Here is a 26,828-nt window from a genome sequence, read left to right on the forward strand (position 1 = left end):
CATTACAACGACCACGTTGTTACGACTTGCTGTAGGGGGCGCGCTGGACTTGGGAATAGTATTTACTATTCCTACTCGAGTTTGTGCAACAGCAGGGAAGGTAGATTGTATATCCAACACCAACGCGTCCCCTACAGCAAGTCTTTGAAACGACTTGCGATGTAATGGTACGCGTAGTAACAACGCGGTCGTTGTAATGACTGCATTGTAAAGGTACCACATGTGGAGACAGCGTTGTAAATACGGTTTCCCGGAGGGGAAGGCTTTGCCGGGTAAAAGGCTGGGTCGTTATCTGTAGATGGATCAATAGCGTAGTCTTTCCAGGGATCTACAGGTAATTGAATATCTCCATCCTCAGGCTGTAAGGGTGGAGTGTTGTGTGGTGTGATAAGTAAATGTTCTAATACTGGAGAAGGTGCTGAAGGTGTAGGGGAACGTGGTGGAAAAGGAGGAGGAGAAGGTTTAGTCCTGACAGTCTTCTTTTTTAAAGGAATCTTATATTATATGTCCTCTGACTCAGGTTTGCATTTGTGATGCAGTTTGGTAAGAAGATGTCCTGTTTCAGGGTTAATGTAACATTCCTTTTGTTTACGATCTGATTTAGGGGGGGTGGGGTAAGTCAAGAATCGGATCTTGCGGCTTCAAAAGGAGCATTTTTTGGTTTCAGCACCAACAACTTCAGTGCTGGGATGGAATGACCTTTCAGCAAAGAAGGTTTGGGCTCCAAAGCCATTTTGAATTTCAGCATTGAGTGTTTCGGCTCTGAAGCATTCTTCTGCTTTGAGCTCGAAGGTTTCGCTTCAGTTCCGGACTTTGGAGAACTTGGTCCCGAGCCGGAAGGCTTGACAATGGGTTTTTGTGTCGAGCCGGAGCATCAAATATCGTCTCTGCGAGGCGGAACCAAAGCATTTTGGTTAGTTTGAGTTGGATTACAGGTCAGGGGTGTTCAGTACTCACAGGACCTTGACCCTGCGGTATGTCCTCTTCCATCTCCCGAGTCCGATTCAGAAATAGGTAAGGGCTGCTCTTCCTGTTCCTCTTCGCCCCCTTGTGCATTGAATTCTTCTTGCTCGGATCCTTCACCGAAGCTGTCCGGCATGTATTCGATGTGCTGGCTTTGCATTTCACGACGTCAAGCCCAACGATCGCGGAGAGTTTTCTTGAATAGAAAGGATCTGCTTGCGTCAAAGTATTGTTCATTGTGCTCTGGAGATAAGAACAAGTTGCACACTTTGTACGAGTCAGTGCATGGATATTTTGCGTGGCACCGAGGGCAGAATTTGAATGGCGTCCGTTCCATCGTCTGCGAGGTGGACCAACGCGGTTGAGCTAGATGGCCTTCCACGAGTCTTCCGATCTAAATTGTACTTTTCTTCGATTGCTACGATACGCGGAGAAGTGGGATACGCATACGAAACAATACAGACACCGGTATAGTGGATTGCGCACCAAGGGGGATGCTAAGAACCGTTTGGAACAGGAGCGCAGCAATTCACGTCTGAACCCGATGGCAGAACAAAACAATCTAACAATGGAGTTGATGTCCATGCGCACTATCACCGAAAGGAGGAGTCATCTTACCTAGTGACTTGAAAAATTTCTTCGAAGAAAAGCAACTTTCAAACATCCGGACCCAACACTAGATGGCAGGAGTATGCAAAGCATGTGATCTACAGCTCGCATGCCTCGAAGAAACATGTTACAAACGAAAATACAACAGGCACTGGTGGACAGTACGAGGGAAAATTAGCAACATATGCCCCCAGGCTTCTCTATAGGTATAAGACTAAACAATGCCTATGAAATGCTCCAAATTAGTATTTTATATTTCTGTAATTTGCAATGTTTTTTTTTTAATCATAGCAGGTCTGCAGGTAATAATTTACGTACCTGTAACAATAGTTTGAGCTTGAAAACCCTCTAGAGTCACATGCTCGACATTCTGCATTTGGGTCTGGAAACTGTATATAGGTAAAAGTTTTCATTTGGAAGCATCATCCACAGGCTAAAAATCACCCTCCATAATATTAAAGACTAATCTTTTTGATTATTAGCCATTTCGAGTTCAGGATCTCACAATCCTAAATTTAATTCATCTTCAATCCCACTTAGGTCACGGATCCCAAGCTGGAATTCCACATTATCATGTGCAACTGCACACAAAGTGTCTTATCAATGGAAAATATTTGATCTATATTTTCTTTATTTACTGAACAGAAGGGTTTGGATCTGAAATTCTGTACGTAGCAAACAGTAGACACCATCATGGGTACCTTGTAGGATGATAAGTTTAGACAGAAGATAAGACAGTACCCATATTAATGTGATAAATTAATTACATACAATTTATGCCCTGTTTTTAAGGATAAGAGGTAGGGTGAAGGGAGGGAATCAGAATTTACAGATCAGCAGAAGACGGACTTTTTAAATGTCTGGTGTTCTCAGGTCAGTGGAGAGAATTAGAATGGAGGTTAAATATTGGTGGAAGATCAGAAACCGTTATACAGGCTTAATGGAGTAGGAGAGATGATTTAGACTGGCACAGCATATGATGAGTACTCTGAGGTATTCTAACTTTTGCAGCTTGGACAAAAGTGAAGGTATGTTTTATGCAGGTTTAGGATCTGCGACCTGGTGGCTACAGCAGTGTGGTTAGGAAACATTCCAGGTGCATGCTGAAATAAAAAAAAAGCATGTCTTATAGCTAACAGAGTCTGGTTAAGGTATAAAAAAGGATGTAGCTGGTGGGAAAGATGAACTGGAAGCTTGATAATACCAGAGTTCTGCTTTCAAAGATTTCAGACAATGTGGAGGTCTAGCCTGTACGTAGCATCATCCATGTAGCAGTCACAGGAGAAGCTAAATTATCAAGTTACTTTCCTTCCGTAACACCCATTCTGGTAGAGACTATCTAGCTGCAGATTCAACACCTTTTGAATATCTCACAGACATCAGACTAGATCTGGAAACATGTTTGTAGTACCTCAGTTTGCCGGAAGTTGGTACTGTATGGCTCGCCGCTGATGCCGCTTTGCCCCATAACTGACGAGGGGGGCACATAAATTCTACACTGCTGTGCGCTGACATCAGTTGCATTCAAGACTGGCTGTGCACACAGACGTGGAGAGCCAAATGCAGATCAGTAGACCAGTGTGCAGATTCCTAGAATTAAGATCTTATTATTGGATAGAGTCCAACCACAGAAAGGGAAGCATGGGAGGGTCGGTGAGTAATCTGCGGTTAGATAGAGTCTCTACCAGAAACAGCATTACAAAAGGTAAGTAACTTGCTCTTCCGATAGAGCCTTCTAGCTACAGATTCCTCACCTTTTCAATAGATACCAAGCAATACCTAAGGAAAGAGAGCTGTGGATGAACTCAAAACAAAGTCCTGCAAGTCATAGAGAGCAAAGTGCCCAACTTGGCTGTCCAGACAACACTGCTTTGTGAACATATGGTGAGATGCCCACATAGATGCCTGACAGATGTCTAGGACAGAGATGCCATGTGCTAACGCAGTGGAAGCAGCTTTGGCAGAATGGGTTAGCAGTCCTCCAGGGGGTTGCTTCTTTGCCAGTGTGTAGAAGATCTTGATGAAGAGCATGATCCAGTATGAGATGGTATGTTTCTGCACAGCCTTGCCTTTCTTCGCTCCAGCAAACCCCACAAAGAGCTGATCGTCCACTCAGTGATCTTTGATGCACCTGATGTAAAAGCAGAGTGCTCTTAGGATCCAAGCGATGTAGCCTTTCCTCCTCGGAGGGGTGAGGTTAAGCAAAGAACGCCGGTGGAGTGATGGATTGGTCGACTTGGCACAGCATCACAACTTTCAGGAGAATTGATGCCTAGCACACAGAACCAGCATGTCGGGGAAAAAGGGTGGTGTATGGAGGATAAACACACAAGACCTGAAGTTCACTCATACGCCATGCTGAACACATGGCAACTAATAACACAGTATTGATGGTGAGAAACCGTAAAGGACAACAGTAGAGGGGCTAAAATCGAGCCAGGAAAGAGATAGCACAAAAAATAAAACAGACAGTTTGGAGAGAGTCAATATGGTAAGCGCCGCACCAAACCACAAATCGGCCCCAAGGGCAGGCCAACACAGTTTTGGTCAAGGAATGTCAAAGGTATTCAGCTGTCACCACTAAATCGCCATGCATGAATATGGAGATTGTGAAGGGAGGAGTGGGGAACCCAACCATTCTGCTGTGACAACAGATCCTCCTGGAGTTGCTTCCTGATCTGAGGACCGATGCTCAAGCCCAGGAGTTCCTGATACCATACTTTGCATGCACAGTCTGGAGCCACTAGGATGACTTTGGCCCAGTCTGCCCAGATCTTCCAGAGACCTCTGGACAGGAGAGGTACCAGCGAATTCCCAACTTCCACTTGAGGCGGAACATGTCTGGGGAGAGGAGTTGGCCTAACGGCTAGGGTGGTCGACCTCACATCTGGGGAAATGGGTTAGAGTCTTGGCAATGACGCTGAATATCCTGCGATTCTGGGCAAATCACTTAATCTCCCCGTGCCGAACAAAGAAAGAATGTGTCCTCATATAATGCAACTGGTGCTATGTAAAGTGCTCTGATACTGGATTCGGGTCAAGTTTGCGCTATATAAAACTATTAAAAAACAACAAAAAAAGTCAGAGCGAGATACTATTTGAAAACTCCAACACACAGAAGTGCTGACATTGCGCATTCTCGGCAGTGGCAAATGGATCGAGCCAAGGTTCTCCCCATTCACAGAAGAGATCTTGCGCCACCTCCAGGTTTAACTACCACTCATGATCCGCTAAGCACAGAGTTCATCCTCCCTGGTGCTCAGTGAGCCCGCCAGGAAAATACCTTGGTAGTCTAGCCATTTCAAGAGGCGCAAGGCCTCCTGGCATATAGTTTGAACCCACCCCACCCGGTTTGCTGTAGTACCACATCGTGGTGTTCTTGCCTGTGAGCTCTTGTACCAGCCTCCCCTCTATGAATGACAGAAAGGCTTTCAGCACCAAACAAATGGCTCTCTGCTCCAGAAGGTTGATATGGAGCTGGGACTCCACCAAAGACCAGAAGTCTCTGATCTTCACCTCTCCCAGATTGCTGTACCAACCTGGAAGCTATGTATTGATCACCACTGCCAGGTGGACTCCAGGAGGTGTCTAGCCCATTAGAATCTAGCAATTCCTCATACCAATTGCCATCAGCATAGGACTAAACAACCTAATTATCCAGATCAGGATGGTCGGATTCTGTGCCATGAAGGGATCGTAAGGAATGTTGCCTGCCTGGTGGTAAAGCAAAAACAGAAAGCTCTGTAGCATTATGTTGAGAAGTTGAATGAAATTGGCACGGCATAGAGTCAGAAAGACAAATTGGGGTCACCGCTTTGGGTGGTGAAGTTGACGTACCCAGGCCTGGACTGGGTAGGGGCACAGAGGGCAGCGCGGGTTCTGCAGCTGGGAACCGATTTGACACAGAGGAGCTGAGGGCGACCCGCCGGTGGTAATCCAGGCGGTAGGCCTCTCAGCTCTGCAAGGCCTGGAGGCACACACCTAAGGGAGCCATAAATAACCATAGGGCCGGAGCATGGCTAAGAAAAACTCTTCAATTTAGTGTGGCATGGCTGAAAGCCACGGAAACTAGAGTTGTGTCAGAAGCAGCTGCGGAATCAGCTTCAAAGTCTGCTGACTTCAGGAGCCGGATTGGGACCATATGCGCCACCCACGCGTTTAGTCCTGGGAGTGGGAATGGCACAAAGGAGCGGAACTCCGCTTCAACTGCTTATTGTTCTTATGCTTACTAGAGAATTTGGACAACGGCAAAGATCGGCCTCAAGAGTAGCCCTGTGGACTTTGGGAGCAGGTACGACCTTTGGACTTGAAGAGGGACTGAGAGCGGTCCTGGCATGGTGTCTTCTTGTACTTGGCCACAAAGTTTGCCTCGCATTCCTTGATGGCCTTCGTGTTCGACGTGCGGTCCCCGCAGATCTTGTGGCCCGAGCCCAGACACCGCAGGCATACCTGGTGGGGATCTGTCACAGACATCGGTTTGCAACAGTCTTTACAGGGTATAAAATCTATCGTCTTATGGGGGTGACATCACTTGTACACTACAAAATTTTGAAAAATATCTGAAAATGTAGGCTGTTACGAGCGAGCTCAGGACCTGCATCTAGAGGTACAAAAATAAATAAATGGATGTCAGCGTGAGGGAGTGGCACTTTAGAGGCCAGGCATGTCATTTCCGGAGTGGAACGGCATCAGTGTGGTGCCGCATGGCGCCACCTTCCGGCGTGCTGAGGCACTACAAAAGAAATTCCGGATCCAGTTTGACACCTTTGGAATATTCAAAAGGTGAGAATATGTGGCTAGAAGTCTATTTCAGAGAAAGGGATATCATGAAAGCATCACATATTGTAAGCCTAAGGAAGTGAGCCAATAACATGTTGCGTACAAACATAAACCTTCCCAACAGGCTGTATGAAAGCCTTTGTCTTGATCATGAGGTAAACAGTGGCAAATTCTCTGTTTGTCAATCCATGTTAAACACGGACTGAGACATTTAAACAGTCTTCTCTATAGTCTAATTTCCATAGGTAATTGGAGGCTATAAAACAGTCCATATGAAATAACAGCTTTGTGAGACCGAGAGCACCTGCAAATGTTTGACCATGTGCTCTGCTTTCCAATGCCATTTTCAAGTCTTCTGTTACTGACAATGCCAGATAATGGACAAAATTGCTGGATTGAGCTGAGGTGTTTGGCACTGTAGATTACCCTTGCAAAAGAAGGAGAGTGGCTCAATAAAGTCCAAAGGGATAGAGCACCGGTAACTATGTAGTTAAAAAGACTTTTCTCTTTGAACTAATATAAAGAATTATACCACATAGAAGTCACGTATTCCATTCATCCAGTTGCACACTCTCATACTCAATTATAACCACTCCATATGAAATGTTGGAAAATTATCAGTAGAAAAATTCTTTCGTTAGTAAAAAACATCAATTGAAGTTTATTGACATATTAAAAAATCCCATTATAATAGTAAATCAAATAGAACAATCACAAATCAATAGGTATGGATCAGACCTAAAACATAAAGGGGCCTATGCATCAACAATGCCATTTGCGATTCCTTATTAGCGAAAAATAAGGAATCGCTAATAAGGAATAGCAAAAGGCTATGCATGTAGGAATCGCTATTCAAATAGCGATTCCTTAATATTCCTTATTACCGAATCGGTAATACCGAATCGGTAATAAGGAATACCTACCCATTCATTCCTATGGGCTTGGAGGCCCATAGGAATGAATGTAAAGCCAGTCTGTATTAGCGATTCGGTATTACCGAATCGCTAATAGCGGGAGCACTTTCAAGGGTGCCAGGGTGTCAAAAGGACACCCTGTTGCACCCCTGAAAATGATATGTGCACATATGTTGCACACACACATGCTCTAAGGGCATGTGTGTGCGCAACATGAAACTTTGAAAAATGCACAAAAGTGCATTTTTCAAAGTTTTTGCAAATTACCATGCAGTTCATCTTCATGGTAATTTGCTCCCCCTATTAGCAAAATCGCTAATTTTTTAACTTTGATGCATTGCATTTAAGGAATCTCACTTTGGGATTCCTTAAATGCAATCGCTATTTAAGGAATCGGTATTTAAGGAATCCCTATTTAAAGAATCGCTATTTAAGGATTCCTTAAATAGCGATTTCTGCTTTTGGGTTGATGCATTGGGATTGGGTATTTTTTCCTTAATACCGGGAGCTATTACCGAATCGGTATTTTACAGACTGGATTTTGGGTTGATGCATAAGGGTGAAAGACAAATAAAGATATTATATAAAAAAAAGTTATAAAATATAACTTTTAGTTCATGTAGAAATGACAATCAAACATTTAGACATTTATACAGTAGGAGGAACAATGAGACACCAAAATTGTGTCTCGGATGTGCAAATTTGTAATTTCGGTAAACAGAAACAATCTGGTGACAATGCACCCTAGTCTCTTAGGGTTCTGTTCCAAAACAAATTCCACCCAACAACATATGCGTCGACGCGTTTCGGTGGTATAAAATAATAAAAACCACCTTCCTCAGGACTGGCAATATTTGTCCCCCGTTAAACAGCTTTAGTAATCATTCCTAAACACAAAACATAATATAAACATTAAAAGCAAAACAAAGCAGAAACAATATATATACATACTTTTCAGTACAACAAGAAGAAAAATTCCAATTTGATCAAAACATCACTATTAGGACATTATAAACCTAAAATCAACATAATTACTTGTAATGTAATCTAAAAGTTTCCAACATACCATTGGGAACACCATAATCGAAAGAAAGATCATTCCTCAATCGTCACACTGATATGATTAATCAAGGAGACACCCATCATACGATATATCCAATTTACAAAATGTTTCTGTCACCAGATTGTTTCTGTTTACCGAAATTACAAATTTGCACATCCGAGACACAATTTTGGTGTCTGTCATTGTTCCTCCTACTGTATAAATGTCTAAATGTTTGATTGTCATTTCTACATGAACTAAAAGTTATATTTTATAACTTTTTTTATATAATATCTTTATTTGTCTTTATGTTTTAGGTCTGATCCATACCTATTGATTTGTGATTGTTCTATTTGATTTACTATTATAATGGGATTTTTTAATATGTCAATAAACATCAATTGATGTTTTTTACTAAAGAAAGAATTTTTCTACTGATAATTTTCCAACATTTCATATGGAGCGGTTATAGTTGAGTATGAGAGTGTGCAACTGGATGAATGGAATAAGTGACTTCTATGTGGTATAATTCTTTATATTAGTTCAAAGAGAAAAGTCTTTTTAACTACTGTAGATTACTCATCAAACCAATGAGAGCGCCTCATTACATAGATGCCAATAGTATTCCAAAAACTAAACTAGTCACAAGTCTAGTACCTACCACTAGAAGGCAGGAAAACACAGTATGTGATGGTGCTATAAATTCATGATCCAAACAATGACTTAACTTTAATAGGGAAGCCACCTCGATGGGTGGGTGTAAATATGATACCCTACTACACAATGTGTTAAAACTACCATATGCAGCAAGGAAGAGCTCCCTCTTAAAGAAAAGCCAAGAAGAAAAGTTATGGTAAACATCCCAGACAATTCGCATCTGAAAGTCATACTAACCCGATGAATGATCCCAGCAGAATGGAGGTGTTTAATTCCACAGAGCATCTGATAGAGAAGGTACGACATCCGCTCATGGTCTAGCTCCATCTGAATGACTTGGCAGAGGTTGGCATCCATGAGTTCCATCACTATATAGCTAAAGAAACAACACACAAGAGTCAAATACCCCTTTGGAAAAGCAACGTTAGGAATTAAAAAAAAAAAATACTTGCTTTAATTCTAGTTTGCCTTAAGGATCATCTTCATTAGTTTCATAAACACCAGAATATCGAAGCCTAGGCGTGCTATCCAGAATTCTTTTTCTAAAGAGAAAATTATTTCCCAAAAATCTCTCTCTCCAGTCTAATGTATAACTTCCTTTTTAAAATTAACCAAATTGTAAATGGCACCAGCTTGACTACTTAAGCCTTTTTTTTTCTTTTTTTACATCTGCCCTCTTAAAGGGAAAAAAATGAAACAGCAGCAGATTGGCAGCAGGATCATATTAAAAGAACCGAACTGCCACTTGTATACAACCAGGCTTTTTGAGAGTGCCGCAGTGACAGACCGCCTACAGTTTGTGAGCTAACCAAAAGTAAATTTAAACAATAAGAACATTTGCTTATTACTGAAGCAATACTACCCTTTCTCCTAAACGCACAAAGGCTATACCATTCCAACCCAACACTCAAAGGCAGGCTAGAATCAGATACAAATAGGATTGTAGTGTTGTCGTGAGGTTAACAGGACCCTTGTACAAATGCTCCCATTTTTTACACGTTCACGTTTAAACTGGACATCTTTTTAGACGATGGCTTCGCACATTTTGATGCGTGCTTGCCTAACATAGTGTACTCAGAAATGTTTTGCTTACAAATGCATTTCTTTACAGGCACATTAGAATACCATTGTACATTTTGTCCAAGTACACTGTGCCGTTTCATATTGTTGTCTGTTCAGAGACCGCTCTGAATTGGTAGAATCAACAATGTTAGCCAGAGCTGGACTCGGGCAGAGTGTGAAAGGGTTCAGATTTCATTATATGAACTGCCCTAAGCCTTTGATCAGCAGAGGAGCATTTCTATGGATTGTCGCGGTCACCCCGTACCTGAATTCCAGCCCAGCTGGATCTTATCACTAGCCTGCGAGGGACGGTGGCCTGTTCTACGCCAGACTGGCTTTCAGATGAAACATGCACACAGGTAAATGGAGAATTATACCATTCCAACCAGAACCCCAAACACCCTATGCTCTCAAGGATAGGTAGTGCTAGGTAGGAGTGCAATTTAATGTATTCATATAATCAATGCAATAATTGCAATGGTTGAATTATTGGACTTTTTCACCATTCTTGTAATAATTGCTGGTTACCCTGCTCCATTTCCTTCTAGTAATCATTGCAGCACATGCATTTTACACAAGAATCCAACTGCTTCAATAAAAGTTTGAAATGCCAATTTGAGTATTTCTTGTGTCTCTCTTTGGGCATGCCTCAGATAACAGCAAAAGCGTAGATCTGTTTGTACAATTTCCATGGGGAAATTAGGGTTGTCATGTTCTGAGGTTGCAGAAAGGATGCTGGACAGTTATGAAGTAGGAGTACAGCCAATTGCCGGACGGGCCACCCACATGCTGTTTTGGTATTTTGGGATTTTTTCTTCAAATAATATCCTTTGTGGCTAGTGGACTTTTTGCCTCCAACTCCCATGCGGAAGACTGGGGGTAAACCACTCCAATCTGACCCAGAGTGAGGCAGAAAAACTGTAGTCGCTGTTTTGGAATAGAGCACGGCCCAATGGAAGGGTAGGGCGCCTTGCCTGTTTTTTAACCATCATTTTCCCCCTGGTGCATAGATTGGCTTTATGCCCCAGTGGGGAGGCAGATTGGTGGTAACCCATCCACCCCCAATCTGTGTCCATGGGGGTAGACAAACTGTTAGCCCTGTTACGGCGTAGGAGAAACGGCCCAATGCTAGGATGAGCCATCCTACCACCTTTATAAAGCACGCATTTCCCCTGGTGTCTAGAGGGGCTTTCTGCCCCACTGATGGGCAGACAGAGGGCAAAAAATAGCTGCAATTTGCCACCGGGAGGGGGGTGGGGGCAGAAAGACAGGCTCATTATGGGGTGGGGAAGCGTGGTCCAATTCCCGGGTTAGCCGCCACACCCTTCCCTTTTTATTATTTACCCTGGTGCCTTGTGAGTTTTCTGTCTCCCTTGGTTAAAACCCCAATCTGCACACATGGGTAGAAAGACTGTTGGAGCGACCCCAGGATGGGCCCCCACTTTTTTTTTTTAGTTTAAAATCATAATTCTATGGTGCCTAGTAGGGTAAGCATTCTCTTTTTTGTTTTAGGGGATGGGTGAACGCTCACCCTGATGTTGATTGGGTGGATCCCTGCTAGAGGGGTTGCATTCCTGAGACTATCTGCATGCAGGGAACCACTAAGGAAAGGAAGGAACAGTTGGAAAGGGGATATTGCTACCTGAGCAGCAAAGTGAAACAAGTGGCACCTAGTAGAGCTGACTAGTTTCACTTTCAATCACAGTAATGTCGGAACACTGTGCATCACAATGATTCAAAAAAGAATATATAGTTGAGAGGCAAAGGAAACTCTTTCCTTATGTCCTCACATTAAAAAGAACAAAAAAATACCCTGCTGATTTGATTTGTCAATCAATGCTTTGGATGAACAGATTACATCCAATGGACTACTGAGCTAATGTGGTGAACGGTTTGTTCTCTGCAGCACGGCAGTGGTAATAATATTAAAGTTCAGTATACAAACACTATTGTATCTTAAATGAAGAACAGGACTTTTAATTGCAGGTCAAAACAAATAGGATTTGAAAACAATATCTAATGGAAATACAATACAGGAAGTAAAGTACGGAGTGATAGCACCATCTGGGGCTAAGAAACACCCCCAATTGATTTTAATAGGATGTAAACACAATATATAATAAAATTGGACACTGCCAGACTTTTTGATCTTCATATTGTCTGTCTGCATAAGGACAGACTCGTATTACTAAAGGAGGGTAGGAGGATATGAGAGCTAGCTACCATGCTTACTGATATGATAGAAATTACCGAAGATGACAAGGTTGATGGAATCGTATTTCCATCATTAGGTTAATCATTAGGTTTTCCTTCTGTGACACTACCATGGGAGGGATCACAAAGCGCTAGGTGTGAAGTTTCTTTAGTTCTCTCAGCCCCTTGTAATTTGTCAAAACTGACCCTTGATACACTTGGGAGGGTTTCAAATGCAGCATTGCCTGAGGTGACATAAATATGCAGCAGGCCAGTGAGAAAGGGTGACAAGACCAGCAATGAGCAAGATGCCAGTCAAACCTTAAAAGCAATAGAATGAGATTTTAAATGCTATAATCTCTAAAAAGACTGTCACAACGGGAGAAGCTAAATAGGAAAACAAAGGTACCTAATCACATTTTGATGTATAAATGTTGGCAGGTTTATGCATTTCTCTATCATTGAGCAAGATGCCAGTCAAACCCTAAAAGCAATAGAATGAGATTTTAAATGCTATAATCTCTAAAAAGACTGTCACAACGGGAGAAGCTAAATAGGAAAACAAAGGTACCTAATCACATAATTTGATGTATAAATGTTGGCACGTTTATGCATTTCTCTATCATTAGCATCTGAGCAGAACAGCACACTGCTTACCAAAACCCACATTCACAGATCTGCATTGTAGGCGTAGGTCTCTTTACTGAAATCTAAATAATAATCTCTGCATGCTTGTCGGGTCTCCAGAAGACATTTTAAATTTAAAAATGTAATTATAAATAGTGATAATTGACATTAGCAAATGCAGAATATCAAAAAACAAGAAAGGCGAGGCCACATTTTCTTTTTCTTACCAGGCTATGTTTTCCAACTACTATAAAAATACTTAAAATAACAATACAGCACAACTTTGAGGCCTAGGGAGACCATGAGCAATAACTAAAACAATTATGTAAAATGCTGGCGGGTGGAAGCAATTCTGGATAGCTGCAAACACATTTACTGCTCCTTTAAGAACCCAGACGCTTTCATATCCATCAGACCTTTAAAAAGGCAGGTGCTCCACAGTACACAGGCTTGACTAGACTCCTATAACAGTACATAAATGGACAGAAAAGTGAGAGGGTCGATTAGGACTTCAATAAAGGCACCAACCATGCAAAACTGGAACCAGTAACTTTTCCGTCTGCACTGTAGCATCCTCATTGCTAGCTGTAAACAATCAATTAACATACCATTCCAACCAATGGCAGCTTCTAAATAGGGATAGTGGAGGATCCTAGCAGTGAGCAGGATGTCGCTCCAGCCCAGAGCTCCTTCCACTGATTTCATGCTTTGGCGTAATGTGTTGAGGCATGGGCCAGGGACCTCTGTGGTGAGGTTCCTGTCCAATGTTCTAGTGGCAAACAGATTGGTGCCACTGGAGTGAAGAAAAGGCCCAGCAGCAGGCGCACACACACACACGGAGTCAGGAGGAGTGACCGCAGGTCACAGCGAAGGCAGACCATGGGCGAAGATAGGGCTGACACGTGCAGGAGATGCACTGCTGGAGAAAACTGGGTGCTACGAGACTTCTGGCCGATGGCCTCCCACTGTATATGTGACTGGAGGTGGGGACCCCCCCCTAAGGCAGAGTAGAGACAAACAAGTCACTTACCTCTGGTAACAGTCTTTCGGGTATATTCTCTAACTGCAGAATCCTCACCTTGTGAATATTTCCCAGGCGTTAAGACTTGATCTGGAAATTTTAAAGCAGCACTCTTGTGAATCGGTTGATGGTGCCGTGCAGCTGTGCGCCAACATCACTCCGTTCAAGAAATTAAGTGGCACCAATGTGGGCTGACATCAGTTGCTTTCTTAGGCTGTCTGCACTCTGAGACACAGAACCAATCAGCAAATTGACTTGACGTGTGAGCAGATGGCTAGATTGGGACCTTTTAAATATGGAAGAGACTAGTTCACAGAACGAGGAGGCTGGAGGGACAGTGATGAACCTTCGGTTAGATCGAGTATCACCAGAAAGATTGTTACCGAAAGGAAGTATCATGCTTTTCTGCTGAACAATTCTAACTGCAGATTCTTCACCTATGAATAGATACCGTAGCTGTAGCAGTACCTCCCCACATGGTTGGTTTGTGAACTGGCTGAGATCAAATAGTCCCGTCAGGCCGAGCTGCCAAAATACCCTTTCCACTGGACCTGTCAAGGCTGTAGTGCTTTGTGAACGTATGAGCAGATGCCCACGTAGCCCCTCACGAATGTCCAAGAAAGGTACTCTGGATGCTACTGCAGTAGTAGCAGCCTTAGCTCTGGTGATATGAGCCCAAAAGCTCTCTGTAGGCTGTTTTTTCACCAGTGTTAGCACATCTTTATACATGGAACAATCCATCGGGAGATGGTCTTCTTCTGCACTGCTCTTTGCCAAGGAGTAACCCACAAAGTTGATCGCCCCCCCCCCCCCCCCATTGTTTATTGGTGCAATACAAATAAAAGCTTAGTACTGTTTTGCAGTCCAAACAATGACATTTATCTTCTTTGTTATAGGGAAGAGGTTGTGAAAAGAATGACGGGAGAGTGATAGCTTGCCTGACATGAAATGCTGTGACCATTTTCAGCAGAAGGGAAGCTTGAGTCCTCAACACCAATTTATCTAGGAAGAATGTAGCTCGCAGGTACTGAGAGATTCAGGGTAGAGGACGAAAACATCAGGACCATATCCCAATGTCCAGAACTCTCCACTCTGGACACAAAACCACACTGTATCCAGTTAACCTGATGAAAAGGAGCGTCTGAAAAGGAGTTAGGTGTAAAATTCAGCACATTCATAGTGAACTCCAACAAGGTTATGAGGTTCGTTGTAGCCTGAAAGTGGTTGATGAATGCTTGGGGCCAGGTAAGGGAAGACTGATACCCCAACCTCCGAAGATGGGCTCAAACCACCACCTTCGCGTTCGTAAACCCAGAGGATCACTGGTGAGGCCAAAAGAGAGCACAGAGAACTGAGAATTATGCTGGTCAACTGTGGACCACAGGTAGCGCCTGCAGGAACAGGATATGGATATAGATACAAGCATCCTGCAGGTCCAACACCGCCATCCAGTCTCTGGCAGTAGGTTTCAGCTGCAAGGTCATTAGTAACCTTACCCAGTCCAACATTCTAAGTTAATTCAACACAGGTTAAAGGAGATTACATGCGCCAATGAGATCCAGGCATAAAGAATGCAATGAGCAGATATGGCCCTGTAATGTCTAGTTCCATTGCTGAATATTACAAGTGAGCAGGAAAGCCATCTTAAGGTATTTACTGGGCACTGGTCAAAACTAGTAAAGCAGCTCAAGGACTGAGACCCCCTGCGTGTTCCACCCGACTGCCCCCACCCAATCCCCCCCACCCCCCATCCCAAACTCTTTTTGACTAGACCGCCCAACGTGACCTGTTGGTGCTGCCTTGGACATTGCCCCATACTCATACTAAGTCCAGAAGAGTCCCGTAAGTTGCTGACAAGTGCCCAAATGCAGTATATGTTTTTCTCTATAAGATAAGATTACCACTCCAGAAATTGTGAACTTTTGAAACATGTAAAAATTCCTCTCTCCAAAAGTACTAACCTTATTCAGATTACCTTTGAATCTAAATTTAAGTAAAAATCTGTGCTTTTTTTAGTAAATAGTTATCAGACTTCTTTACTGAGTGTATGAATCACTTACTGACTTTGTGTGCACAATAAATGCCAAAAGCTTCTTTTTAGGTCTCGGCTGCGTAGGCTGCGCTTGCGCAGTCTCGCTCCGAGATTTAATGTTTTTCAGAAAAGGGGCTTGAACCCGCCCCTCTTCTCCATTGGCTGGCCTCTTAAATGCTGGTCAGCCATTGGAGAAGAGCTTTGTCTCTCCAAACAAGCCCCGCCTTTTTCGGATTCGGGCGTGTTTTTATGTTTCTTTCTCTTTTTCGTAGTCCCTGCCCCTTTTACACGTGGTGGGCGTGTTTTTTTTTAATTTTTTTTTTTTACATCGGAAGGTTCGGCCATTTTATGCGCGGTCTTTACGGAGCGGGACGTGGGGTCGCCTCTTTCTTGCTGCAAGGCTGATCTCGGCGTTTCCTCGATCGGCGTTTCAAGTCCGGCGTTTCCTGGCTCCTTTCAGGTAAAAGCACTCACTGATTTCTGAATAGTGAGTAAAAGCGTTAAGGTTAACGTAACAATGTTGTTCCTGCTTGCATTTCCACATGTTTACTTCACTCTTGGGGCCATCTTTATTGGGCTGCAAACCTTTCCTCCATACCAATTTACCTTTCCCTCATGCACTTTGTTCCTTGGTGGTATCCAGTCTTCCATACCAATAACATTCCCTTACAGCCATCTCTTCCATCCTTGCCCCTCACAGGGGATTATCTCTGCGCTGGAAATCATTCTTCCGTTCCCATCTACCTTTCGCTTACAGACATCTCTTCGGCGCTGGAATCCTCTCGAGCACAGGTTTACTTTCCTCACTGGCCCAAGCTTTCTGCATAGGTCTAGCTTTCGATAGGGGCACCTCTTTTGTGCGGGAGACCTCTCATTCATAACGCGCTCTCAACGGCCTTCCCGTTTTAGGGGTTAACATTAGTAGCGCCTGTATATAGTAACGCCCCCTACAAGAGGCAGGAGCTATATCTACTCCACAACTAAGCGCCACTTTTACAGAGTTTTGCCAGTGAAGCACTATTTTTGTTTTCTTGTCTTTGTTTTCCCTGGGCTTGCAACTAGTGGACAAATCCTGGAGGTACTGCAAGGTGTGGATTGGAAAACAAAATGTGTACTGCGGCTCTGCGTCCAGGGATGTGGTCTTTTTACCATACTGCTAACGTTTTGTAAGGATATCAGCAATGGCCATTGAAATGGGACCATTCAAGGCCCCTTTCAGGCAAAAGCACTTACTGATTTCTGAATAGTGACTGTAAAAGCGTCAAGATAACAATGTTGTTCCTGCTTGCATTTCACATGGTTCACGGGCGGCAGAGAAATAACAGGACTCTGTCTTTTCCTTCTTACTTACAGAAGAAAAATACAGTGTCCGCTTCTGCTCTGCCGCTTCAGGGCCCCCCCCCACACTCTTTCATTCCTCCCTCTCTTTCTGTCTAGCAGTTCTTCTGTTACTGAAATCCTTGACTTCAAGATGGGGTTCTCACTCTTTCCTCTACGTTCTTTTATTTGCTCTCCTGTGAAATGGATCCAAAAAAGAAAATCATTTTTGCTGGAAATGTCGTATTTTAATTCTAAGGTGCAGCATCTGGAATAAAAGGTTAAAAATATGAAAAATAAATAAAGTAGGACAGTGGTAGCAAACTGGCCAGATTGATTTTATTCACACCCAAACACATTAGCGCCACTTTTACAGAGTTTGCCAGTGAAGTACTATTTTTTTTTTCTTGTCTTTGTTTTCCCGAGGCTTGCAACTAGTGCACCAATCATGGAGGTACTGCAAGGTGTGGATTGGAAAACAAAATGTGTACTGCGGCTCTGCGTCCAACTGCTAACGTTTTGTAAGGATATCAGCAATGGACATTGAAATGTGACCATTCAAGGCCCCTTTCAGGCAAAAGCACTCACTGATTTCTGAATAGTGAGTGTAAAAGCGTTAAGGTAACAATGTTGTTCCTCCTTGCATTTCACATGGTTTGCTAAATGTTGAATTCCCCTATGAGTTTGCTTTTTCCAGGATGATGTTACTTATTTTTGTAGGCCGTATATTGCTCTTGTCTATTGCGTCATTTAAATTGAGCCTCATCCAGGTGTTTATAGCCGGCAGCAATTGGGTTGTAGTTGAAGGCAGTGTGAGTTTCTCTCAGTGGGACAGTATGGTGTTCAGTGGGGGGAGACGATGTGGCACTATGGCCAGAGCTGCTGAATTTGGAACTGGGGAACCAGGTTCAGCCTTAATAGCCAGTCCACCAGACGACTCTGCTGAGAGAGCACAATCCCATGCTAGACCTTAGAAGGCTTCGCAAGACCTTAGACGCGCTGGTGTCTTAGCACCAGCAGGTGGACCCTAGCACTGGCAAGTCTGGGTTAACCTTCAAGGTTTGTCCACCACAATCCATACTGAAGTTCACCTCCAGTCTTGCTAGCAGGCCTATGAAGCAGCACAGCCAAGAACAACAGTGACTCTGTCACTTAGGTCACAGGACCCTTGAGAAGGGCCAGCTCTAGGGCAGTGCAACCGGTGAGACCGGGCACTGACTTTGGGTGGAGACATTATGTTTGCAAGTAAATTAAGGTTTTAAAAGCGCTTGCTGCCTCCTTCCTGGTCTCCAGCAATTTTCGGCAACAATAAAAATGTCATGATGACTCTGGTGTTTAATGTTCTTCCTAGAGAGAGATCGGAGTTTTGTCTAGTGGAAATTTTGACTCCTGGAAAGTCAGCACATAGGGTTAATGTGCCTGCAGCAAAGAACATGTACCATGCAGATCACAAAGCGCACATAATGTAAATAGGTCAGTGGGCTACTGCGTGTGTAGGTGGCTCTGTGGGCTACTGCGTGTGTGTAGGTGGCTCTGTGGGCTACTGCGTGTGTGTAGGTGGCTCTGTGGGCTACTGCGTGTGTGTAGGTGGCTCTGTGGGCTACTGCGTGTGTGTAGGTGGCTCTGTGGGCTACTGCGTGTGTGTAGGTGGCTCTGTGGGCTACTGCGTGTGTGTAGGTGGCTCTGTGGGCTACTGCGTGTGTGTAGGTGGCTCTGTGGGCTACTGCGTGTGTGTAGGTGGCTCTGTGGGCTACTGCGTGTGTGTAGGTGGCTCTGTGGGCTACTGCGTGTGTGTAGGTGGCTCTGTGGGCTACTGCGTGTGTGTAGGTGGCTCTGTGGGCTACTGCGTGTGTGTGTGCGTGCGTGTGCGTGTGTGTGTGTGTGTGTGTAATAGGTCTCGCATTTGAGAGTGATTAAGCTATTGACATTGTAAATAACAATGCCGTTTCTTTAAATGTTTTAAAAACATAAACAAAATGAATGTCATGAGCAATGCCAATAACTTTAACAATGCCAAGACTATTGCATTGTAAATGCTTGTTAAATTTTCCCTGAAAGAAAAAAAAAAGGAAACAAAATTGACTCTATAGGCATGCTACAAAAAGTGGAAAAACTGAGCGGCATTTTAAGTCTGAACAAGAATATCCCAGCATGACAGATAGTGAGTCGTTTCTCTTTCGAGCTCTATGAAATGGATCCCAAACCATAGGGCTAATCCTTTTCTTTTCTCCACAGACAAATTTCTACTGCAGCACATTCTTTTTAGGTTTCACTCTACCTTTTGTCCTTTAACAGATTCTTAAATTTGCAATACATCTGTTTTTTACCTCCATCATTCCTCCATCAGTAGAGGATGTTAAGCAATTACTCAGATTGGGACTTTGTGGGGGAACACTGTTCTTTTCCTCGTGGCTTCTCAATTTGAGTATGTTTTGTCAGGCAAAAATACTATTTTTTTACACAGATGTGTACATGCGGAGAGAAAATAAAATGTTAATTACCCTGTAAGCATCTGTTTGTGACATGTAGTGCAATAGATTTGCATGCTCCTGCCATCTACAGTTGGGTTCAAACGTGGGCAACTTGTTTTTCTGCGAAGTCCTTTGAGTCACGGGGTATAGAAACTCCTCTTATTACTGGTAATGCGTATGTGCAACAAGAAACAGAAAGAGATGTCAATGTAAAGAGTTAGAAATATCTGCATCAACTAGAGGTGTCCTGGGAGGAAGGGAAGGTGCATGTGAATCTACAGCACTACATGCGACAAACAGATACTGATATGATAAAATTTTCAGTTTGTGGCATGCTTAGCTGTAGATACAGATGCTCTGCATGGACTGTAAAGTCGTTCTCCACTGAGCAGTGGATAGCCTGAAGACGTTGCAGAGGCCTGGAAAGTGTACATACATAGGAAAACCTGACCAACATATCCACACAGTAATTCCTGTTGAAAGTATGTGGAGTGGACCAGGTAACAGCTTTACGTATGTCAGCTATTGGAGTGTTGCATAGAAAAGCAATGGATGGCCCCTTCGTACGGGTGGAGGGGAGTCTGGGTGGGTAAGGCAATTGTCTTTTGGCATTAGCGTAGTAGGTCTGCGAACCTCCTTGAGGAGGGACATACACTTAAAAGGGTGATAAGGAATCCAAATTCTAGGACTTCAGGAACCAAATCGCGAGGTTGAGCTGCCTGGGGTTGGGATGCATGACTGTGTCCTGGTTCTGGTCATGTCTGGCCAACCTCTTATGGGGCACTAGGGATAGGTCGAGTAGAGTGATGAACCAGAGTTGTCTGGCCTACGTGGGTGCCACTAGAATGCGAGTGAGGGATGTTGGGCAGAGCTTGCGAACCACGAATGGAAGGTTTAGTAAAGGCAGAAAAGCATAGGCAAATAACCCTGATCAGTTCATCCATAGTGCAGTACCCTTGGATTGAGGTTGAGGTTGTGAAAACCTAAAGGTGAAGTATGGGCATACTCCGCCAGTAAATGGACTTTGAAGTGAATTGTCAACCGTCAAATACTATGAGCTAAAGCTGAGAACTGTGGCAAATGTGGGCCACCCTGCTTCTGGTGGTAATATATGGCAGTCATGTCTGTGTGGACCATTTGGTGTTGAATGTGGCTGAAAAATGCTTTGAGTGCTAACTGGAAGGCCAGTAGCTCCAGGTAGTTGATGTGGACATCCAACCAACTGGATTTCCACATGCCCTGTATGGTTAAGTCCTGTGAATGTAGCCCCCATTTGGTGTGGAAAAGAGTCTCTTGCGATGGTCAACTGCAGTACTGGGCCGAGAAAGAGCCGGCCTAGCAACAGACTGTTAATGTTCCACTACTGCAGACAGCGATGGGTGCGGGCCCAAATCAACACTAGATCCTCCAAGTAACCCTCTGCTTGTGACCACTGTGCAGCTAGGCACTCGTTGCAACAGGCGCATCTGCAAGCTGGCGTGGGGAACTATGACAATACAAAAGGAATCATGAAGAGAAGGCACATAAGGATTAGTTACTTACCTGTAATCCTAGTTCTCATCCAGGGGTATACTCAAAGTCATAATCTATGAATAATCCCCGCCCATGTGCGGGATCCCGGAGCATATAGAAAATACATATATATACATATATATATATACATATGTGAAAACATATAAATGCAGCCTAATAATGTTCAAAACATGGCAATGCTGTAAATTACATATTTTTGCATAGTAGTGCCCCCGTAACCCGTAAGGAAAAAAGGAAGCATCAGGCAAATTATAACACAGCACTGCTTTATTGCCATAAAGCAACATGTAATTGTAGGCATTCGCCAGTAGGCTGCAGTAGAGTATCAAGAAACCAAGAAAACTGACACCTTGCCTTTAAGGCATTAGAGTAGGGGGACAGTGCCTTTAAGGCCTGCCTGTGACCCCCTGCTCCCATGATGCACTACAGGTGGCAGTTGGGCCAGTTCTTTTTGGCGGTGCCTCCGCACCTGAGTAGATCTGTCTTCCATACATTACTTATTTAAAGAGAAAACATTGCTCGTCCGGGGAGGTGGGTGGGAGGTGGGTGGGTCGCTTATGACTTTGATGAGTATACCCCTGGATGAGAACTAGGATTACAGGTAAGTAACTAATCCTTCTCATCCAGGGGATACTCATCAATAGTCATAATCTATGAATAGAGTAGCAAGCCCATACCCAAAGTCTCGCGGACGAGCAACAACAGTTAAAAAACAAACAGCAAAACACATTTTGCATTTACAGTTATGCAAACAGGTTCCTCAGAGAAGCCTGCCCCACCTGGGCGTCGGCCTGCGCGTCTGAATCTAGGCAGTAATGGCGCGTAAAAGTATGGACTGAGCGCCATGTAGCCGCTTTACAGATCTCAGACATGGGAACGTTGCGAAGGAGTGCTACAGTAGAAGCTTTCCCTCGAGTAGAGTGTGCTCTAGGTTTACCCTGTAGAACTTTGTGGGACAGTTGGTAAGCCAAAGCTATACAAGAGACAATCCATCTAGAGATAAACCTCTTGGCCGCAGCCAGCCCGGTATTAGTGGGCCCATAGTTAACAAAGAGCCTGTCTGACTTTCTAAGAGTAAGGGTCTTAGCTAGATAGAATTTCAAAACCCTCCGGAGGTCAAGAGAGTGTAGAGCTCTCTCCGGGGGAGTGGTCGGCTGAGGAAAGAAGGTGGGCAACGTGATCACCTGATTAATATGGAAGTCCGAAACCACCTTGGGCAGGAAGCTCGGATGAGTACGGAGCACCACCCTATTAGCATGAAACACAGTGTAAGGTTCCTTGCAGCAGAGGGCCTGAATTTCACTAACCCAACGGGCCGAAGTGATGGCTACTAAGAAGGCAGCCTTCCAGGTCAAATGTTGCAAGGAGGCCTTATGAATCGGCTCAAAAGGAGCTCCCATCAGCTTAGAGAGAACGATATTAAGCTCCCAGGAAGGGGAAGGAGACCTTACAGGTGGGTAAACTTTCTTAAGTCCTTCTAAGAAATCCTTTACCACTGGCATCTGAAAGAATGAGGTCTGGGTAGGAGACTTCCTATAGGCTGTAATAGCCGCTAAGTGTACTCTGATGGACGAGTACTTTAACCCAGACTTCGCCAAGTACAGTAAGTAGGGGAGAATAACCTGTTCTTGACCCCGGATCGGATCAAGGGCGTTATCTCTACACCAGAAGCAGAATCTTTTCCATTTAAAGCCATACGACTTCCTCGTGGAGGGCCTCTTTGCCTCCCGAAGAATGCTCATACAGTCCGGTGGAAGATCTAGATGTCCGTACTGGATGAATTCAGGAGCCATGCCGTCAAGCGGAGGGAGGGGAGATTGGGGTGGAACACTCTCCCCTTGTCCTTGGTCAGCAAGTTCGGCAGGCATGGCAACCTCCTCTGTGGTACCTCCGACAGCTGGAGTAGATCTGGGTACCACCACTGCCGGGGCCACTCCGGTGCTATTAGGATCATCCGAGTTCTGGCCCTGTAGAACTTCTGAATCACAGCCGGGATGAGAGGGAGAGGAGGAAAAGCGTAAAGCAATGTCCTCGACCAGCTGATCAAAAGCGCGTTCCCCTGCGACCCCCGTTGAGGGAACCTGGAGGCGAAGACGGGGCATTTCTTGTTGTCCGCGTCTGCGAACAGATCGATGTCCGGTATGCCCCACAAGCGGAAGATGTCTTGAGCGACGTCTTCGTTGAGCACCCAGTCGTGCGCTTCGACGAAGTCTCTGCTGAGGCCGTCCGCCTGCACGTTCAGGGTCCCTGGCAGGTGAACAGCGACGATCGTCAGGTTTCTCGCCAGAAGCCATTTCCAGATTGACTGGGCCTCCAGAGACAGGACCCGTGATCTGGTCCCTCCTTGCTTGTTCAGATAGAACATAGTTGTGGTGTTGTCCGTCTGAACCTGTACATAGTCGGTCTGCAGGGATGGGTACAGGGACTTGAGAGCGAGATGGACTGCTCGGAGCTCCAAGAAGTTGATGTGATAGCTCTGTTCGGTAGCGGACCAGAGACCTTGTACTTGAAGCCGGCCCATATGAGCCCCCCAGCCCTGCATGGAGGAGTCTGTGACCACTGTCTGTGTCGGAGGCGCCTGATGGAAAGGGACGCCGTGAAGCAGATGGGAGCGCTTCATCCACCACCGGATGGAATCCTTGGCGGCTTGATGAAGGGTAATGTGATCTTCCCAGCGGTCGGACCTCTGCGACCACTGATCCTCTAGGTCTTGTTGCAGAGGACGCATGTGCAGACGTGCGTTGGGCACAATGTAGATGCACGAGGCCATGGATCCCAGGAGAGATGACACTTTTCTGGCTGTGGGATATTCCGTGCTGAGAAGCGTGCAGCTTTTTTGCAGCATGGAGGATAACCTCTCCTCCGAAGGACACACGCTTGCGGAGTCTAGAGAGGCGCCCAGGTAGTGGATCCGCTGAGTTGGATTGAGGATCGACTTCCTGTAGTTGACCTGAAGGCCCAACGAGTGTAGAAGGTTTAGGCAGAACGAGAGATGACTCTGGAGTCGAGCCGGAGTGGAACTTTTTAAGAGCCAGTCGTCTAGATAGGGATAGACGAATATCTTCCGTTTGCGGAGAAATGCAGCCACCACCGCCATGCACTTTGAGAATGTTCGTGGCGCGGACTTGAGGCCGAATGGCAGGACCTTGTATTGATAATGTTGGCGAAAGATGCGAAATCTGAGAAACTTACGATGTTTCGCTGAGACAGGAATGTGGAGGTATGCATCCTGTAAGTCGATGGCACACATCCAGTCCCCCTGGTGTAGATGTGGGAAGATCTGGTGCAGTGCTAGCATCCTGAATTTTTCTCTTCTGAGAAATCTGTTGAGTAGGCGGAGATCGAGGATGGGTCTGTAGTCTCCGATCACTCCTCTTTTCTGAACAAGAAAATATCGGGAATACACTCCCTGATTTCTCTGCCTGTTTGGAACGTCCTCTATGGCGTTTTTGGAGAGGAGAGTGGCAACTTCGTCCTTTAAAAGCTTGTTTTGGCTGGGAGGGAGTGGCTGTTTCCGTGGGGGTACCTGCGGAGGGGGAGATTTGAACCTCAGCAAGTAGCCACGCTCTACAATACTCAGCACCCATCTGTCGTTTGAAATTGTATTCCACTCTGCCAGGTGAGCGGTGATACTTCCTCCTACCGGAGTGGCGAACGAGCGCGGAGGAAGTAAGTTTTCACTGCTTGGGAGGTTGCTTGTTAGAGGACTGCTGCTGTTTAGCATTTCCTCTTCCTCTGCCCCGGCCCCTTTGCTGAAACTGGGACCTCTGTTGGTTTTGAGAGGACCATTGGGGCGTTTGAACGCGCTGGTGAAAGGCACGTTTGTCGCCCTGGCGAAAGCGCTTGCGGAACTCTTTGCGTTTTTCCAGTCCCACAGCCTTTACGGTGTCCAATTCCGTTTTCATCTTGCTCATTTGGTCGTCCGCATGAGCTCCAAATAGCGAAGATCCATTAAACGGCAGGTTAAGAATTCTTTTCTGCGCATCTGGTTTGAGGCCCGTTAATCTGAGCCAGGCCGAACGGCGGGAGCAGATGCCATGGGAGTAGCCATGCGCGGCTAGGTCTGATGCATCCGCCGCTGCGCTTATTACTTGGTTGGCCACCAGTCCGCCTTCATGGAGGATCTCCGTGAAGTCCTGCCTGTCCTCCCTAGGCAATTTCTCCACGAATCTGGCCAGGGAATCCCATAGGGAACGATCATACCTCCCCAGCAGGGCTGAAGCGCTAGCGACCTTCATGTGCGAGGCAGAGGTGTTGCACATTCTCCTGCCGTAGGAGTCCATCAGCTTGCTGTCCTTCTCAGGGGGGACAGAAGCAGATACTAAGGCTGAGTGAGACTTCATGGCCGCCGCCACTATCACCGAATCCGCTGGCGGGTCCGCCCTCAAGAATAAAGGGTCCTCGGTCGGAGCCTTGTACTTCTTTGCTATTCTCGAGGGGACCGAGCCCGCTGTAGCCGGTGTAAGGAACGTGGCCATCGCTGGTTCTAACAATCCTGGCACCAACGGGAGCAGAGGTCTGGGAGCTGACCGATGGTGTAAAGTATCAAAGATCACAGAAGTGGGTGCCTGAAGGACGTGCAGTGCGATGTTCAACTTCTGCGCCCCTCTACCCAGGACGTCCGAGAAAGTTATAATGTCATCCACCGGGGACACTCGCGATGGAGGCGTGGATGAAAAAGTAGGAGAGTAGCCCCGGACTGAGGATCTTGTGGATGAAGTCCCAGTGGACGACCTGGTGCGTCGCCTCTTGTGGGAGCGTTCGCTATGGTGAGCCCTTGATCCTGATCTGCGCTTGGACGGAGATCTTGGACGTTTTGGCGTGGTGCGACGGTCCCTGGAATGAGACCGGCGTGGTGAAATTGGCCTTGGATCCCTCGGAGGCGATTTACTCTTGCGCGGTGGGGAATACATGCGGGAGTAGTCCGATCCCGGACTCCGACATGTGCCAGCGCCCACATCTTGTAACCAGCGCGGTGACAGTCCAAACCGCTCTGGAGCCTCGGGTGATCTTTCCGGAGATATTTGCACGATGTGCAGTCCCGGAGATGACTGTTCTCCTGGGGACCTCTCCGCGGGCGGTCCAGTTTTCGCCCTCGACGTCGAATCCCTTGACGTCGACGACGTCTGCGTCACCATCGGCAAGTGTGAGGTATGCCGTTCTGGTCTCGACGGCGGTCTCGACGCCGATCGCGGAGACCTCGACGTCGATCTCCTCCTGTCTGGCACCTGACGTCGGCTAGATGACCTACACGTCGGCCGTGTCTTCGACGTCGACCTCTCTCGACGTCGACTGGGCGACTTCGACGGCGACCTCTCTCGACGTCGACCAAGCGACTGCGACGTCAACCTCTCTCGACGTCGACTGGGCGACTTCGCCGTCGACCTCTCTCGACGTCGACGTGGTGATCTTGACGCCGCTCTCGACGTCGACCTTCTATGTCGCCGAGTGGGGGTAACCATCGACGGCGACCGGCCCACTCGCGGCGGAATGTACGTCGCCGCATCTCTCGACGTCGACCCCCTCGAGGGTGGCGGAGAGTGTCTAGACGTCGACGGAAGCCTCGACGTCGACGGAGACAGTCTAGATGTCACTAGACTAGCAGCCT

General features: G+C 45.7%; 1 protein-coding gene across 4 annotated transcripts in view; it reads right to left on the minus strand.

The window, feature by feature from the left end:
• Positions 1–26,828, minus strand: part of MAPK8 (mitogen-activated protein kinase 8) — a 273,704-nt gene that overhangs the window by 135,241 nt on the left and 111,635 nt on the right. For all 4 annotated transcript variants that reach the window (XM_085608772.1, XM_085608770.1, XM_085608771.1 and 1 more), the window contains exon 6: positions 9,202–9,340. In XM_085608772.1, coding sequence (XP_085464898.1) covers positions 9,202–9,340 — 139 coding nt within the window. The remainder of the gene's footprint in view (positions 1–9,201; positions 9,341–26,828) is intronic.

This window comes from Triturus cristatus, chromosome 1_2 (genome assembly GCF_964204655.1).
Source record: "Triturus cristatus chromosome 1_2, aTriCri1.1, whole genome shotgun sequence".
Classification (NCBI taxonomy): domain Eukaryota; kingdom Metazoa; phylum Chordata; class Amphibia; order Caudata; family Salamandridae; genus Triturus; species Triturus cristatus.